At 38.5% G+C, this 15391-nt stretch overlaps 1 protein-coding gene and 1 non-coding gene across 2 annotated transcripts; one reads left to right on the plus strand and one right to left on the minus strand.

Moving 5' to 3' along the window:
* Nucleotides 1-49: 49 nt before the first annotated feature.
* On the minus strand, nt 50-1595 carry LOC104789733 (uncharacterized). The gene is made up of 5 exons (XM_087451207.1): nt 1426-1595; nt 1130-1302; nt 756-1041; nt 451-617; nt 50-258 (listed from the first exon to the last, which is right to left on the minus strand). The coding sequence occupies exons 1-5, from the start codon at nt 1593-1595 to the stop codon at nt 98-100; spliced, it is 957 nt and encodes a 318-aa protein (XP_087307333.1). The 3' UTR covers nt 50-97.
* Nucleotides 1596-14045: 12450 nt separating this feature from the next.
* Nucleotides 14046-14152, plus strand: LOC147944847 (small nucleolar RNA R71). The gene has a single exon (XR_015558671.1). It is a non-coding gene; the product is annotated as a small nucleolar RNA R71 (small nucleolar RNA).
* Nucleotides 14153-15391: the final 1239 nt, after the last annotated feature.

Consider the following 15391-nt stretch of genomic DNA (forward strand, 5'->3'; position numbering starts at 1 on the left):
GGAACCCGAATGAGAATTAAAAACTGGTCCAAGACATAACATTGTGTCTTAGTGCTCAAGACATAGGGTAGAAGAACAAAGTAAACAAAAAGAGAGCTTAGGTATTAATGGGAGAGTATTTGGCCTCAGAAACAACTTTAAATTCCGTCTCAAATTTCAACGTGTCTTCTTTGTCCAAGTAAGTCTGTTCAAGTTCAGCTAAACGAACAAAGTTATCCCAACCCCAACCATTCTTTTTTTCTGCGTGCCAGCAGCTGACTGCGAAAGAGAAAACGCGCAAGAAACATATAAAGTTAGATAGAGAAAGACGAAACACCAAATGAATATATCAGTATATATATGTCGAAGTTTGTATTACTTTTGTTTAGTTAATATATATATATATATATATTTATATATATATATATGTATATTAAAATATTAATCATAACTGTGTGGTTTAGAAAATACTTTGGTGTGCCAAGTGATTGGAGCCAAAAGGGTTTCGAAGTCGCACAATTCCTTGCATGAAAATCTTCTCATCTGGTTTTAGTATTTCAGTATCAGCTAGATACAGAAAAACGGATAAATATTTGCCATCTGCTCTAGACCTGCCCTTCGGATACACCTTTAGAACCCTACAAAACAATAATTCTTATGACTTTTAAACAATCACACACAAACAAACACACATATATATGTGTATAGATACATTATACTATAATATATATATATATATATGTTTGTTATTCCAAAAAGTTCTTATAGATACTCACCATTTCCTTCCTCCCATTGGAAAACTGTTTGATGTGTAAATCTCCTCTCTCAACTCAGAAAAATTCTTAACAGTCCAGGAGAACTTGGGATAAGAGAGTAGTTTCTCATCAAAAGAGACGATCTCCCAATTGGTAAGGGGTGGGGGAACAATGACATCAACACCAAACTCACATTGACCTCCCTCGAATATGTATCCATTTTCAGGGTGAATGAATGTTTCATATGGAAGAACTTTTAGCAACCCCCACACCAGTTTTAGAGCATTGAACCGCTTTACCTCAACATCTAAAAATACATAACACACATCAATAGATGTGAATATACATATATATTTAGAGAGAGAGAGAGCAAGAGCATGAGTTGTAAAGTTCACCTTGAATAGTGAAGTACTTGTTTATTTTCTTGTTGTAGACAAAGAAACGGAGTTTCGCAAACACCTCAGTTGGTGGGGTAGATACCAAGCTTGTGCTGTCGATTTCCACGTACATCGAAATAAATCCACTCCCATTGTCCTTTACGTTCCCTTTTGGGTATACAATCAATCTCCTATTTTTTTACAAACAACACATTGCATTAGTTAGACTGATATATTGATAATTTCTGGTTCTGAATAATAAAGAATGCATTAACGCTAACTAAACGCATGAATACACAAAATACAATCGGTACCATTTATGTCCACCAGAGGAAAAATAACGAGATTGATATCTATGATCAGAGGAGGCAGTCGAATTTTCAAGTTGGGAGAAGTTGTGAATCTTGAGGGAGTAAGAATAAGGAGGATGGTCTCTCCATTTCTGCTTGATTGTAGGAACTGGTGCTGAGATTGATGCACCCATTGTATTCTACTCAACGCACTGCAACTCTTGAAACTATGATTGGTTCATAGGAATCTTAGGGGTGTCAAGCTAAATGTTAGGGATTTATTACATGCGATTATCGTTTAACAACAACAACAACAAAACATTCAACAGCGAGAGAAATAGAGAGACGTCTCAGAATTTTTTATTTTTTCAATATACATCAGATTTCTCTAACCCTAAGAAGATTCTGGTGGTAAGTACGTATCTTTAATTCTTTTTACACCAGATTTGGTACGTAAGTAACATTTTTTTCTCTAGAAAGATGTTACTTAGCCCTTAACCCTTACTTTTTCTACGGCGTAATCTTAGCCCTTAATCTTAACCCTTACTTTTTCTACGGCGTAATCTTAGCCCTTAATATTATCAATTTAAAATAGATAAAATATGATCATGATTCATGAATAAAAATATTTATACATTATATTGATTTTCTATTTTGTTGATGACCAAAAATGCATTCAGTTGCCAATTAACACTCATCAATATTTCTAATTATTAAACTTTTTTTTTTCTTTCCCGCATTTCATAAAATCGGGGATTAAGGGCGAGGCTGAAATTAAAAATTATCTATATTATTATTTTTGAAGTACATTTTATGTTATGCCTTTCAAGTTTTGGTTATTTAATTTGTTTTATTTACAACATTAACCCTTAACTATTTTTCTAAAATAACAATTCCTGGAAACTCATTTAATGGAACTAGTTAAATTGACATAATTTGATACATTTATTACCATAAATAGCTTGACAACATCTATACATTAAGATTTTTCTAAAAATAACTCTACGCATTAATTTTTTAATCTCATAAAAATCTCCAAACCTATTTTAATAGATCTTTAGAGACTGTATGATCTCTTAAATTTAAATGACACAGCCGAGTTTGAGTAACAAATGATTACAATCACAATAATTATTATAACGTTAATAAAGTTAATAAAAACGAGAACCCAATTTTAGAAACTCAATAATCGGGTATATTTAACTTTAGCATCAAGAAAAATATTTAATATAATATATACCGTGTTAAGAGACTGAATATTATTCTGCGATAATGTTATCAACTCAAATAGGAAAACACTAAAATCTCTCTTTTATTACTACGGATCGTAAACTCCTTGCTTATCAAGCATTTTCCATGTATAAATAACAACTTCACAAACAAAAAAACAACACACAACCAAAACCATTAATATGACGGTTTTGAAACACGGGTTAAACCACTAATATGATGGTTTGTTGTTATATAGCGGGACATGTTATTAACATGACAGTTTGAATTAACATTAGTATAAATATAAAATATTATTAATTCGGTTTTGAAACACGGGTTAAATCTTCCTTTAATTATTTGGTAAATACCACTAATATAAGAATATTAGACATATTAAATCAGGGTAATTTAACTAAAATTTTGTAAACCATTTAAATCATTGGCAAAATTGTGACTTAATTTGACAATAGCTTATAAATTACATATTTATGTATTTATTTCCCCTATTATTGTTCTAATAATTGACAATCCAAACAAAATTATTATTTAATTAAACAAAACAAACTAAATATATATATAAAAAAATGTTATTATTTTTTTAAAAAATTGTTCCGCGGTGTACCGCGGATTAAAATCTAGTACTTTTCCAAGACATTAACATTGTGTCTTAGTCTACTCATCAATACAATAAAAGTAGTATGTTTCTCTCCAGGGCTTGACACATCATCTTTGTTATTCAAGCAGGAGCTGACACCTCAATTAAAACAGGTAACCAATGAAAACATTTTAATTAATACCGCTCATCTGATTTTACGCCTACCTGGACTAAATAGAAGAGAACCGAACGTGAGAGTGTTTTTATTTTTCCTGGATTTCTTTTACTTACGGTTCGGTTTGGAAGTGTACAACAGAGGAAATGAAAGCGTTAAACTTTTTGTCAAAGCACTTGAATCTGAGTGCAATTACTTTAGATCAAAGTAAAATCCATGCAAATATATGTGTTTTGAGGTTAATCTGAGAAAAAATTATATGCGGCGCTGCAACCTAAAAAACTAACGAAGAAGAAAAGCAATAAGGTTTTTTTGTTTGTTTGTTACTTACACGTGGCCTGTATTCTTTTAATTAAAAACTGATTATTGAGCTGTTTTTTTCTGGACCTTTCGTTTGGACTTTTTGTTTAGCTAAGGAGGATGTCTTTCTTTGCTTATGTATTTTGGCTTTGTGTAATATATTTGATATCAATAAAACTTAGTGTTAAAAAGAGATGGGAACAAAAAAATCTACATTTAAATTAATGAAATAAATATGTATATGACAAACTAAAACCAGTAGTCGTTCGCCCTAGCCGCAATTCCGGAACCTACAAAGAAGTCTCCGCCTACCGGCGCCGGTGTTGCTTTGGCTCGCCGGCGCCGGTCTCTGTCTTCTCTTTGCTGTCCTGTTCATCTCCCATCAAATCCAATATCGCTTCAGCTCAAGGGTGTGTTCGAATCGTATTTCCGGTTTCAGATCCGGCGCTACTTCCGCCGTGTTCTACCTTCTTCCATCGCTTGCCTCCTTCTGGCGATGTTTTTGTTTGGCTATGCTTCTCACCCCGATCCGGGATCTGAGAGCTCCTCGGCGAGATTTAGGAGAAACTTTATCTCTAGCTCCGCTGTCCTCTTTCGTCGGGCTAAGTCCCCAACCGCCTCTAACCTCTGGTTTCAGTCCTCTGTTCTTTCGGAGTTCCCCCTTCGAGGATTATCCAGCGACCTCATCTCCGCCTCTTGTGCCCACCCGAAGAACCAGGCTAACCTGATGGTCTCAACTGGTGTGTTTGTTGCCGTCCCTCCTGGCAGCCGCCGCCACGATGCAACTCCTCGCGGCACCTCCTGCTTCCACCCCCAATAGAGCACCGGATACTTCTCCTGCTCTTCCGTACCTGTTTCGGATAATTCTCCGTCAGGTCCTCTTTGCAGTCAGTCCAGAATCACTTTTGTTGGTTCAGACTCCGCCCAACTGTGGCGGTGCTTGTTTACCGGAACCTCCTCCGTCGTTCCTGCAGGTTGCCTTCAACCTAGAGCCACTGTTGATGGCTCGAAATTCAGTTCAAAGTCACAGTGTTTGGTGACTATCGTATTACCAGTTGAGCTTTTTGTGTTGTATGCATCTTCTCTCATGGGTGTTCTTGTGATAGTTTGTTTCAACACATCACCTGTTCCCTATCAAGCTTTGTCAAGTTTGTGTCTCTATGTTTAATCTCTACTTGTTCTTGTGCTTTAATTTCAAAGTTTGCTATTCGGGCATGTTCGAATATGCTCCATCCCTTTCTATTTTGATAAGTTTGAATGAAGAGTGTGGATGCACAAAAAAAAAAAAGATGTATATGACATACTCTACAATTTAAGATATGATATTTTGAATTATTCATAACATAACTATACAATTAAATTATACAAAAACATATTACATATATATATATACGTGTACCCGTTTTCTAATTTTTAAAAATATTTCGTGAAAAAAAAATACTAAGAATCCAAATATGTTTTGGAGATTATATTTGGAGATTAAAATTGAGGATGGAGAAAAGAGGAAGGAGGAGACTTGTGAGTGGGTTTATTTACAAGTTGCGGAGGAGGGAATCAAGGAAAAGGTTGTGATTACATAACATTGCATCAAGCTTCGGAGTTTGAAGCATCACTGGACCGAGTTGATTTATCTGGTCGGAAACTGATTGCTCATTAAAGCATTTGCAAAAATTCAAAGTCTCCTTGTCCCGAATCTCTACAACAATCAACTTGAGATATGTTCTAAATAAAATAAAATAAATTGTGACATCTGATCAAGTCTGTTAGTGTCTTGATATTTTATGTGTGAAAGATGTAAACTTTTGCTTTTGATTTGTACGTAATATTTTTTTACTTTTGCATATATTCTTTAGCTTTTGGATCGGTTCTTATCAAAATATAAACTTTATCTGGATTGTCTTTAATAAATAATATATTTTATCAGTTTTTGTGTTGATGTCTAGATTGAGATATGTTTTAAAGTGTATGTTGTTATGTCTTGTTAACGCCTAAAACCTGCAACAAGAATAAAGGTCGACAAAGAGAGAAAGAGACGACATATTGATGACCAATTAAAAAAGAAAAGAAGACAATGTATGTGTACAATACTACAATCAATACTAAAAAGCTTGAGTATAGATTTTAGTATTTTGATTTGTTTGTCAATTATTAATAAATTAATAGTTTTTTTAAATGAAGCACAAGGCTTATTGTTTTGCCACGTAAAATAAACATCGCCTAAATGAAATTAAACCAAACTTGACCGGTAATATATACACCGAACTGTTTTAAACTTTATTTCAACAAAAACCTTCCTCAGCAGACACCAGTAGTACTTATGATCGATGACTGATTTCAGTATATATAACCAGAATGGGTTTTACTTTTACATAAGGTGAACCAAACCCCATCATCAAATCGAAAGCCCAATCATAAACCCCAAAAAGAAGATGTTAATGACAAAAAAAAATGTTTTGATGGATTACTTTTTTGATTAAAAATATTCAATAAAGTTTCATATCCGGAGACAAAAATGGTTGGACAGTTTTGAACACAAGTTCGACTCATATGAGTTAATTTTTCCAAAGCGAGAAAAACATTTTTCGTTATATGTTTGATAATTAATTAACTAATCTAAAAAACATGTAAGGAAGTAGAGTTGATATAACATAATCAAACAATTTCTTTAAAACAAAATATTCTTAAAAATCTTCTCGGTGTTAATTAAAAACATTAAATATCAAATGTCAAAACTGATTAAATAAAACAACACAACTAACAATAATAATGGTCCTGCAATACATACTAACTAGATAATAACTCGCGCTGGTAGCACGGAGAATTTTTTTTTAATTTGTTATTTGTTAATATTATGTTTATGTTGTATCATTCATTTACATGTTATATAATATAGTACTATATGGTGAATTTTGATTCATATTAAACTACTAATAGGTAGGCCTGGAAACTACTACCCATATCCATATTGGATCCGTTTTTTGGTTTGTATCCGTCCCAAAAGAAGGTACCCGCAGCTTTAGGGTCGAATGAAGGGTATAATAATTATACTATCCATGAATAATGATCGAGTATCGGATATTATTTTAATTTTTGAGCGTCTCGTTACCCGTCTCATTACCCGTTTTATTATCCAACTCATAAATACACGTTAATATTTTGTAGTATAATGTTACCAGCGTGAAGAAATATTTATGTAAATTTGGATTTGTTTGTTACAAAATAATAGTAGAAAATTTATTAATTCTGTACATTTTATAAAATCATATATTTAATTTATTTAAGGTCATACTCTGATTTCGACCCGTAGTTGGTACTACTATTTTGGTTTGGTGCAATATCAAATTCGTTAATTATACATTCGGTAAAGCCAAAAAAATCCAACAAAACATGTATTGACCCGTGATTTGGTATTTCAAATTGATGTGATTGTGTTTAGAGATCTTAATATACCTGATATGTCTATACTTTGTCTCTCCTTAGCCTATTTTTATCATGCATTTAGCTAGGATAACTCATTGGTTTGCATCATTTTTTAGTTCTTTCTATACACTTTGCACGTCTAGGTAGCTCTTGCATCATCCTTGCATACATTGTGCATCTTGGAGTATTTCAGGTATTTAGGAAACATTGGAAGCCATTCTCGTCCGAGCCATGGTCACCATCTTCGTTTCGTCCGAGCCATGGTCACCATCTGCGTTTCGTCCTAGCCATGGTCACCATCTGCGTTTTGTCCGAGCCATGGTCACCATCTGCGTTTCGTCCGAGCCATGGTCACCATCTGCGTTTCGTCCGAGCCATGGTCACCATCTCCGTTTCGTCTAAGCCATGGTCACCATCTCTGTTTTGTCCGAGCCATTGTCACCATCTCCGTTTCATCCGAGCCATTGTCACCATCTGCGTTCCGTCCGAGCCATCCGTTCGAGCCGTCCCACTCGAGTGGGATTTAGCTTTCGACGTCTTCATCAAAGTTGTAGGGAATTGAATTATCTTTCCAACGACGTTTATTTAAAGTCAATCGGAGGTGGGGTTCAAGAGTTATCATCGTTTTAGTGGATGCGTATACACCACGCTCGAGCCATGCTCCTCAACCACGCATTCCAGCTTGTTTGATCGAGCCATGCTCCCCAGCATCCGTCCGAGCCATAATGACATTGCATTCCATTCGATGCACACGGACTCGATCGCACATATGGGGAAGAAAGACGTTTGGTTTCACACGCTTCAGGAGATTACCGAACCGACGCTTTACCTTGTCGTTTTAAGTTTTAGGGCTTTCCATGTTGGACTACTATATATACATTTTGTTAAGTCTTTGCAGAGACATCGAATCTTTTATCTCGTTTTTGTTCCCAGAAGGTTTTAAGCTAGCTACAAAAATACGTTCTGAGACTTGTATTCCGATATTTTTGAGACTTATTCAGATTTTGCATTTGATTCCTTCTACAAAGTTGTTCATCTTATTTTTATCTATCTTATTATGCTTGATTCAATGATTTCTGTTTTTGCATCCTTGACTATGATTTTCGGATCTGAGTAGTGTGTTAGTTTCTGAGGATGGGATAGATTAGGTGGAGGATCTTAGGATGTGGAGTGTTTAAGCTTTGATTGTATGATTCCCTTCTGGACTAGAGTTAGAATTACTAGTTTCTCTCTGATCAATTGGAACTAGGTTCGAGACATTTTCGCACCCAAAAGGTGTTTGATGAAATGTCTGACCAACTAGTGCCAGAGACTTACGTTCCTAGCCTAAGAGATTAGTTGTCTAGGATGTTTGTTGACGTGAATGAACTTGTTTGTCATGCCTGCTCAACCACGTTTCTCTAGCAAGAGCTAGGTATGGAAGTGGTTGAGTCTGAGTAGCTTTTGCCAAGAGATTGGGTTAGCTAAGTTGTGATGTTCATTGTTTAGGGATACTTTGCTTGTGGTATGTTAAACACTCCTTAGACTAGGATACTCCACCGACATCAATTACCCCATCCTTAGGTCTTCTTTCTTTCTGATTTTTATTACATTCCTGGAACTGTTTCGTTTGTTCATGCTTAGAATCTTTTACGTTTTTATTCACTTTCGCTTCTCGTCATGCATTCTTGTTTCTAGTTCTGTGACTCATTTCCGTTTTGCATTTTGATCATTCTAGGACTGTTAGATAAAAACATTCTTCGAATTGGCTTGACTTGTGATAGCTTGATTGCATCTTGAGTGATAGTAAACATTCCCAACTGGATTGACACCTTAAGTACTACAACTACATAAGGTTAATTGAACCTACTAGGAGACATAAAAAATCTTAGTATCAATTTGGCGCCGTTGCCGGGATCAATTTGAAACCAAACGTCTTTCTTCTCCACATGTGCGATCGAGTCCGTGTGCATCGAATGGAATGCAATGTCATCATGGCTCGGACGGATGCTGGGGAGCATGGCTCGATCAAACAAGCTGGAATGCGTGGTTGAGGAGCATGGCTCGAGTGTGGTGTATACGCATCCACTAAAACGATGATAACTCTTGAACCCCACCTCCGATTGACTTGAAATAAACGTCGTTGGAAAGATAATTCAATTCCCTACAACTTTGATGAAGACGTCGAAAGCTAAATCCCACTCGAGTGGGACGGCTCGAACGGATGGCTCGGACGGAACGCAGATGGTGACAATGGCTCGGATGAAACGGAGATGGTGACAATGGCTCGGACAAAATGGAGATGGTGACCATGGCTCGGACGAAACGGAGATGGTGACCATGGCTCGGACGAAACGCAGATGGTGACCATGGCTCGGACGAAATGCAGATGGTGACCATGGCTCGGACAAAACGCAGATGGTGACCATGGCTCGGACGAAACGCAGATGGTGACCATGGCTCGGACGAAACGAAGATGGTGACCATGGCTCGGACGAGAATGGCTTCCAATGTTTCCTAAATACCTGAAATACTCCAAGATGCACAATGTATGCAAGGATGATGCAAGAGCTACCTAGACGTGCAAAGTGTATAGAAAGAACTAAAAAATGATGCAAACCAATGAGTTATCCTAGCTAAATGCATGATAAAAATAGGCTAAGGAGAGACAAAGTATAGACATATCAACTCCCCCAAACTTACTCTTTGCTTGCCCTCAAGCAAACAATCAAGAATAGAGTATGGAGAAGAGGTGTGAAGATGGGGTCTCAGAACCTAAAACATGCTAAATAAAATAGTTAGAATCAATGTCCTTGTTTTTAGTTCTATGATGCATGGTGAAGGAACTCTATATTTTTTCTACACATGCAATCCTATCAATCATTCCCTTTAACATTCATTGACAGAGAACCGTGAATCAAGCTAAGCAATGTCGTTGAACTCATTTGGCTAGGGTGAAGGGTTGGAGATTTAGATGGTCTCCTTCTCGAGCGGTTTCATCAATACATGACAAGGTTCTCTCACAAAAATGAGTTGAGCTTAAGAGAAGGCTAAAGGTTGAAACCAACTGATACATACAAGAGCAGCGTCCTGTCTACCCAAAGAACATTCCAAACGGAAGTTGGTCCTATCTCTACCCTTCATCAGAAACATCATCTCAAACCCATTCTTTCACTCTTTATACTTGGTCTTAGGAGAAGTTCACTTATTATCATTCTAGCAGATTGGGAGATCTTTATTATCACTATGGTTCTTTTTCTTTTCTTCTAAGGACTCTAGACATCATAAGCATTTTTACTTTCTTTTCTTTGTCTAATCTTTTCGTTTTATGCCCAGAACCAATAACTCATTGTTTTGCTCAACCCAAATCCTTTACTAGACTTGTAAACCTTGAAAACACATCCCCCTCCTAAAGACTTTCTCCCTTTTACTTTCTTTTTACACTTCACTCTTCTGCACAAATCTATACCCAATACCCAAAATCGAGTTCTCACCTAGTCCTACTAGTCCGGATAACGCGAACTAGAACTACACAGGATCCTACTCTTGTCGGTTAGAACCTAACACTTTCTAACAAGCTCAACTCGGAAAAAGACCTGACACTCAAAAATACAATTGGCTTGGAAGAACGGTTGGTTAAGGGTGCGGGGAACTGTTCCAAAGATGGGAATCAGCTACTTGGATTGACAAGGGTGGTAAAAATGTGAAAGACAATCCAAGTATGTATATGGTATCCATGAGTTCAACTTCAATGCATAACAGGATAATTGCAAGCCAGGATTAGGTTCAAGTAGATAGGGAATGATATCAATTCAAAACATGCTTCAATCTTAACTTTTCAGGTTCAATCAACAAGCATCAAAGAACTAAGAACAAGGGCCTTGATCCTATCCTATTGAATCCAGCATGCTAACAAGGTTACAATCATCATAAACCCCTATGCTAAATGCAACAACCCTATATGAATAAACATAGACTCAATCCTAGTATGCAAGTGCAAAACTACATGAACACTCTGTTTTTGTGGAAATTTTCATTTTTTTTTCTTTTTTTTTTTTAATGCAATAGATGGATGCAAACTCAAATATGATATGATGCAAAAATTAAAATAAGAATCATAGAACACAACATTAAATACATCATCTCAAACCCTCCCTCAAACTTAAATTACACAGTCTCCTGTGTAAGAAAAATTTGGAGGAGGATTTAAGAATCACAACAGAAACAATGCAGGAATGAAATGGTATGTACAAAGGGAAGGTCGAAGTACCTCAGTAGTAGAAAAAGGAGTCTGAACTCGCCCAAGGAGGAGCGTTATATTGACTTTGTCCTTCACCTTGTTCTGGATCCGCAGGGGTGTCCTCAGTGGTTTGGTCGACGTGCTGCTCAACCGCTTGCGTATTCTGATACATGTTCGGCTGCTCGTCACACTGCATGTCGTCGACTCTGAACTCGCCATGATCTGATACTAGCACAACCATCTCTGCAGGCTGATAATCCCCTTGATGTTTGATCTGCTGCTCAACTCCGTGCATGCCCAGATGTGGGCTCGAGCGGGTGTCGTGAGTGGCTCGAGAGAGGAAGTCGGAATGTGGCTCGATTGAGGCTGTTGGGAATGTCGGCTCAATTTGTCGGTTCGGAACAGCGAGAACAGCAGCTCGAGTGAGGCAGTCGGGAAGGTCGAGTCGCGAGCGTGATGTGCCGGTGTCGGTCGAGTCGAGTTTTGTAGACCCCTCTAGAATGTCTTGTCTAACCATATACTCTTTAGCATTCTGCCCAGGTTCAAGAAGAAAAGATCTTCTCTTCTTCATTATCCCCAACCTCTGTCTTGCTTTTCTTGGAGAAGAGATTTTAACTTTATCTTGGAGCTGCATTATTTGCCCTCTCATCTCCTCCAACGTGGCTGTTAACTCCGCCACTGTATCCCTTAAAATCTTGGTTGTTTGGGGTTCAGATAAACTGTCAAGCGCGGGAGGACTTGTCTCTTTCGGTTGGTGATTAGGAAGTATGTCTCGACGCGTAGGGAGGGTAACGACTGCACTCGAGTTGGAGAATGTTCGAGTGACACTTTGAGTTTTCTCTTTGGTTACCAAAACCTCTGCTTCTGCCTCATTCACATCCTCAAAGATGCCAAACCCAGATTTCTGATCTTTCTCTTCAATCACGAAGGTCTGTCCATCAATAGTTGGTTTCTTCTTAGAATCCTTGATATCAAACTTCATCTTGAAGCTGTTACCCAGATTGAGATCAATCATCCCCTTCTTTACATCAATGACTGCTCCAGCTGTAGCTAAGAAAGGCCTTCCCAGGATTAGTGGATCTTTAGGCTCTTCATCCATTTCCAGCACAACAAAGTCAGTAGGAATCTCAGCTTGTCCAATTTTGATGGACAGGTTCTCTAATAGACCATGAGGCAATCTAGTAGTCCTATCAGCCAATATTAAGCGGAGGTTGCATGACTTGTATTCGTTGAATCCTAGCCTCTGAGCTACAGAGAGTGGCATGAGGCTTACTGAAGCACCAAGGTCACATAGGCACTTTTTGAAGGTCAATGGACCTAGAGAACAACGCAAGGTGAAAGAACCAGGGTCCTCTAGCTTCTTTGGGATAATCATCTTCTGAACGACCGCCTTGCATTCATGAATAACCCCACCTATGTCATGCCCTACCCTCTCATCTTCCAGAGCCTTAGCTTGAGCTCCTTTAGCTATCTCCTCCTTCTCTTTGGTCTTTTCGGTTACCAAGTCAGTTAAAAACTGTTGATATTGAGGCACAAGTGCAAATGCATCAAGCAAAGGCATCCTAAGTTCAATCTCCTTGACTTGGTTTTCGAACAGAGCTTTGTACTTCTCAGTAAGCTGCTTCTTAAACCTCACTGGAAATGGTAGAGGTGGCTTGTATGGTGGAGGAATGAATCTCACAGGTTTATCCTTGGGAGTAGTGGGTTCTTTAGTAGCTTCAGGATCAGATTGTTTGGCTGACTCAATTGGATCCTTGAGCACCTCGACAGGATCCTTTATCTCAACTTCATATTGAAGAAAATCCTCCCCATCTAAACTCTCAGTGTCCTCAGTGAGCCGTACATCTACAGCTTGGGTGGTGATGGCATGCATAGTAGCATAGTCCTTAGGGTTTTGAACTGCTTTTCCAGGTAGTTGGCCAGTTGTTGGGGTAGAAGTAGAAACAATCTTGCCTTCCATATACTTCATCTTGGAGTTAAGAGCTTCAAACTTGACATTCAGATCATTGTAAGAGAATTCCATCCGCTGACTGAGTTCAACAAACTTCTTAGCAGTATCCAGAGAACCACTAGCTTGACCTTGAAGAAGTTGTTGCAGCATGTGCTTCATTTCTTGATCTGGAGCTTGAGTAGGTTGAACTTGTTGTGGTGAAAATCCAGGTGGTGGTCCGGGAGGAGCGTGAGAACTTTGCTGGAACTGTTGCTTAGGCATGAATCCTTGATTGTAAGGAACAAAAGGCTTTTGCATACCTTGTTGTTGCTGCTGAGGAGGGTACACTTGATCTTGTGGATTTGCAACATTGGTGCTCCGGTAAGACAAATTGGGGTTCATCTTGTAGGGGTTATAACCCTTGTTGTATCCACCTTGATTCTGTACGTAGTTGATTGCTTCAGACTGCTCACCCTTCCCATCCTGAACTTGAAAAGGGTCATCCTCAGATACAAAATGGACAGTCTGCTGCTGACTTAGCAAGAGGCGGTCAAGCTTGTCATTGACATTCTTAAGGTCCCTCTTGTACTTCTCCTCAGACCCAGCGTCGCCGCGAACTGTGCGGTCATAATCCTCATTGTAGTTGCCGTCAGACTGAGCGAGATTCTCAACCAGTTGCCATCCTTCCTCAACGTCTTTGTTCAAGAAATTACCGTTAGAAGCAGTGTCAAGCAGCATGCGGATTTTTGGAAGTACACCACGGTATAGAGTGCTCAGCAGTGACTCGTTGCTGAAACCATGGTGTGGACACTGGCTGTGGTAACCCTTGAAACGCTCCCAGGCTTCACAGAATGATTCTGAGCTCTTCTGAGTGAAGCTGGAAATCTCATTCCTGAGACGTGCTGTTCTGGAGTTAGAGAAAAACTTGGCCAAGAATGCCTTCTTGCAGCCATCCCAGGTGGTGATTGATCCCTTGGGAAGGTTTTTCTCCCATTGATGAGCCTTGTCTCCCAGGGAGAAAGGGAAGAGGCGCAACTTGTAACCATCCTCACTCACGCCGTTGATCTTGGTGAGACCACAAAGACGGTCGAACTCGTCCAAGTGGTCGAGTGGATCCTCCATAGGCAACCCGTGAAACTTGTTTCCTTGGATCATGGTAATCAGACCACTTTTGATCTCGAAGTTGTTGTTCGGCACGGCGGGAGGGACGATTCCAGCACGTTGAGTGTGAGTGTTCGGTGCATTCCCAGCACCAATGTTTCGCGGTCCCTGATGTGGTTCATGCTGTTGTTCCATAGGGACTGGTACGGGATGATCGGTGGAAATACGAGCTTGTCGTGGGCGTTGCAACCGATTGATTTCGTCGATAACAGGAAGGAGATTCTGATGCCCTCTTGATCTGGTGTGCATGCAAGGTTGCAATCAACAGGTACCTGAGGTGCAAGACAAACAAGCAAAAAACCAAAGCAAGTCAGTACTCAGAATGATAAGTGTAACAGAACTTAATCTTGCAAAACTTGAAATCTTAAATGTAGCAAAACGATTCCCAAATGGCAACGGCGCCAAATTGATACTAAGATTTTTTATGTCTCCTAGTAGGTTCAATTAACCTTATGTAGTTGTAGTACTTAAGGTGTCAATCCAGTTGGGAATGTTTACTATCACTCAAGATGCAATCAAGCTATCACAAGTCAAGCCAATTCGAAGAATGTTTTTATCTAGCAGTCCTAGAATGATCAAAATGCAAAACGGAAATGAGTCACAGAACTAGAAACAAGAATGCATGACGAGAAGCGAAAGTGAATAAAAACGTAAAAGATTCTAAGCATGAACAAACGAAACAGTTCCAGGAATGTAATAAAAATCAGAAAGAAAGAAGTCCTAAGGATGGGGTAATTGATGTCGGTGGAGTATCCTAGTCTAAGGAGTGTTTAACATACCACAAGCAAAGTATCCCTAAACAATGAACATCACAACTTAGCTAATCCAATCTCTTGGCAAAAGCTACTCAGACTCAACCACTTCCATACCTAGCTCTCGCTAGAGAAACGTGGTTGAGCAGGCATGACAAACAAGTTCATTCACGTCAACAAACATCCTAGACAACTAATCTCTTAGGCTAGGAACGTAAGTCTCTGG

Source organism: Camelina sativa, chromosome 5 (assembly GCF_030686135.1).
Source record: "Camelina sativa cultivar CO46 ecotype springtype chromosome 5, ASM3068613v1".
Taxonomy (NCBI): domain Eukaryota; kingdom Viridiplantae; phylum Streptophyta; class Magnoliopsida; order Brassicales; family Brassicaceae; genus Camelina; species Camelina sativa.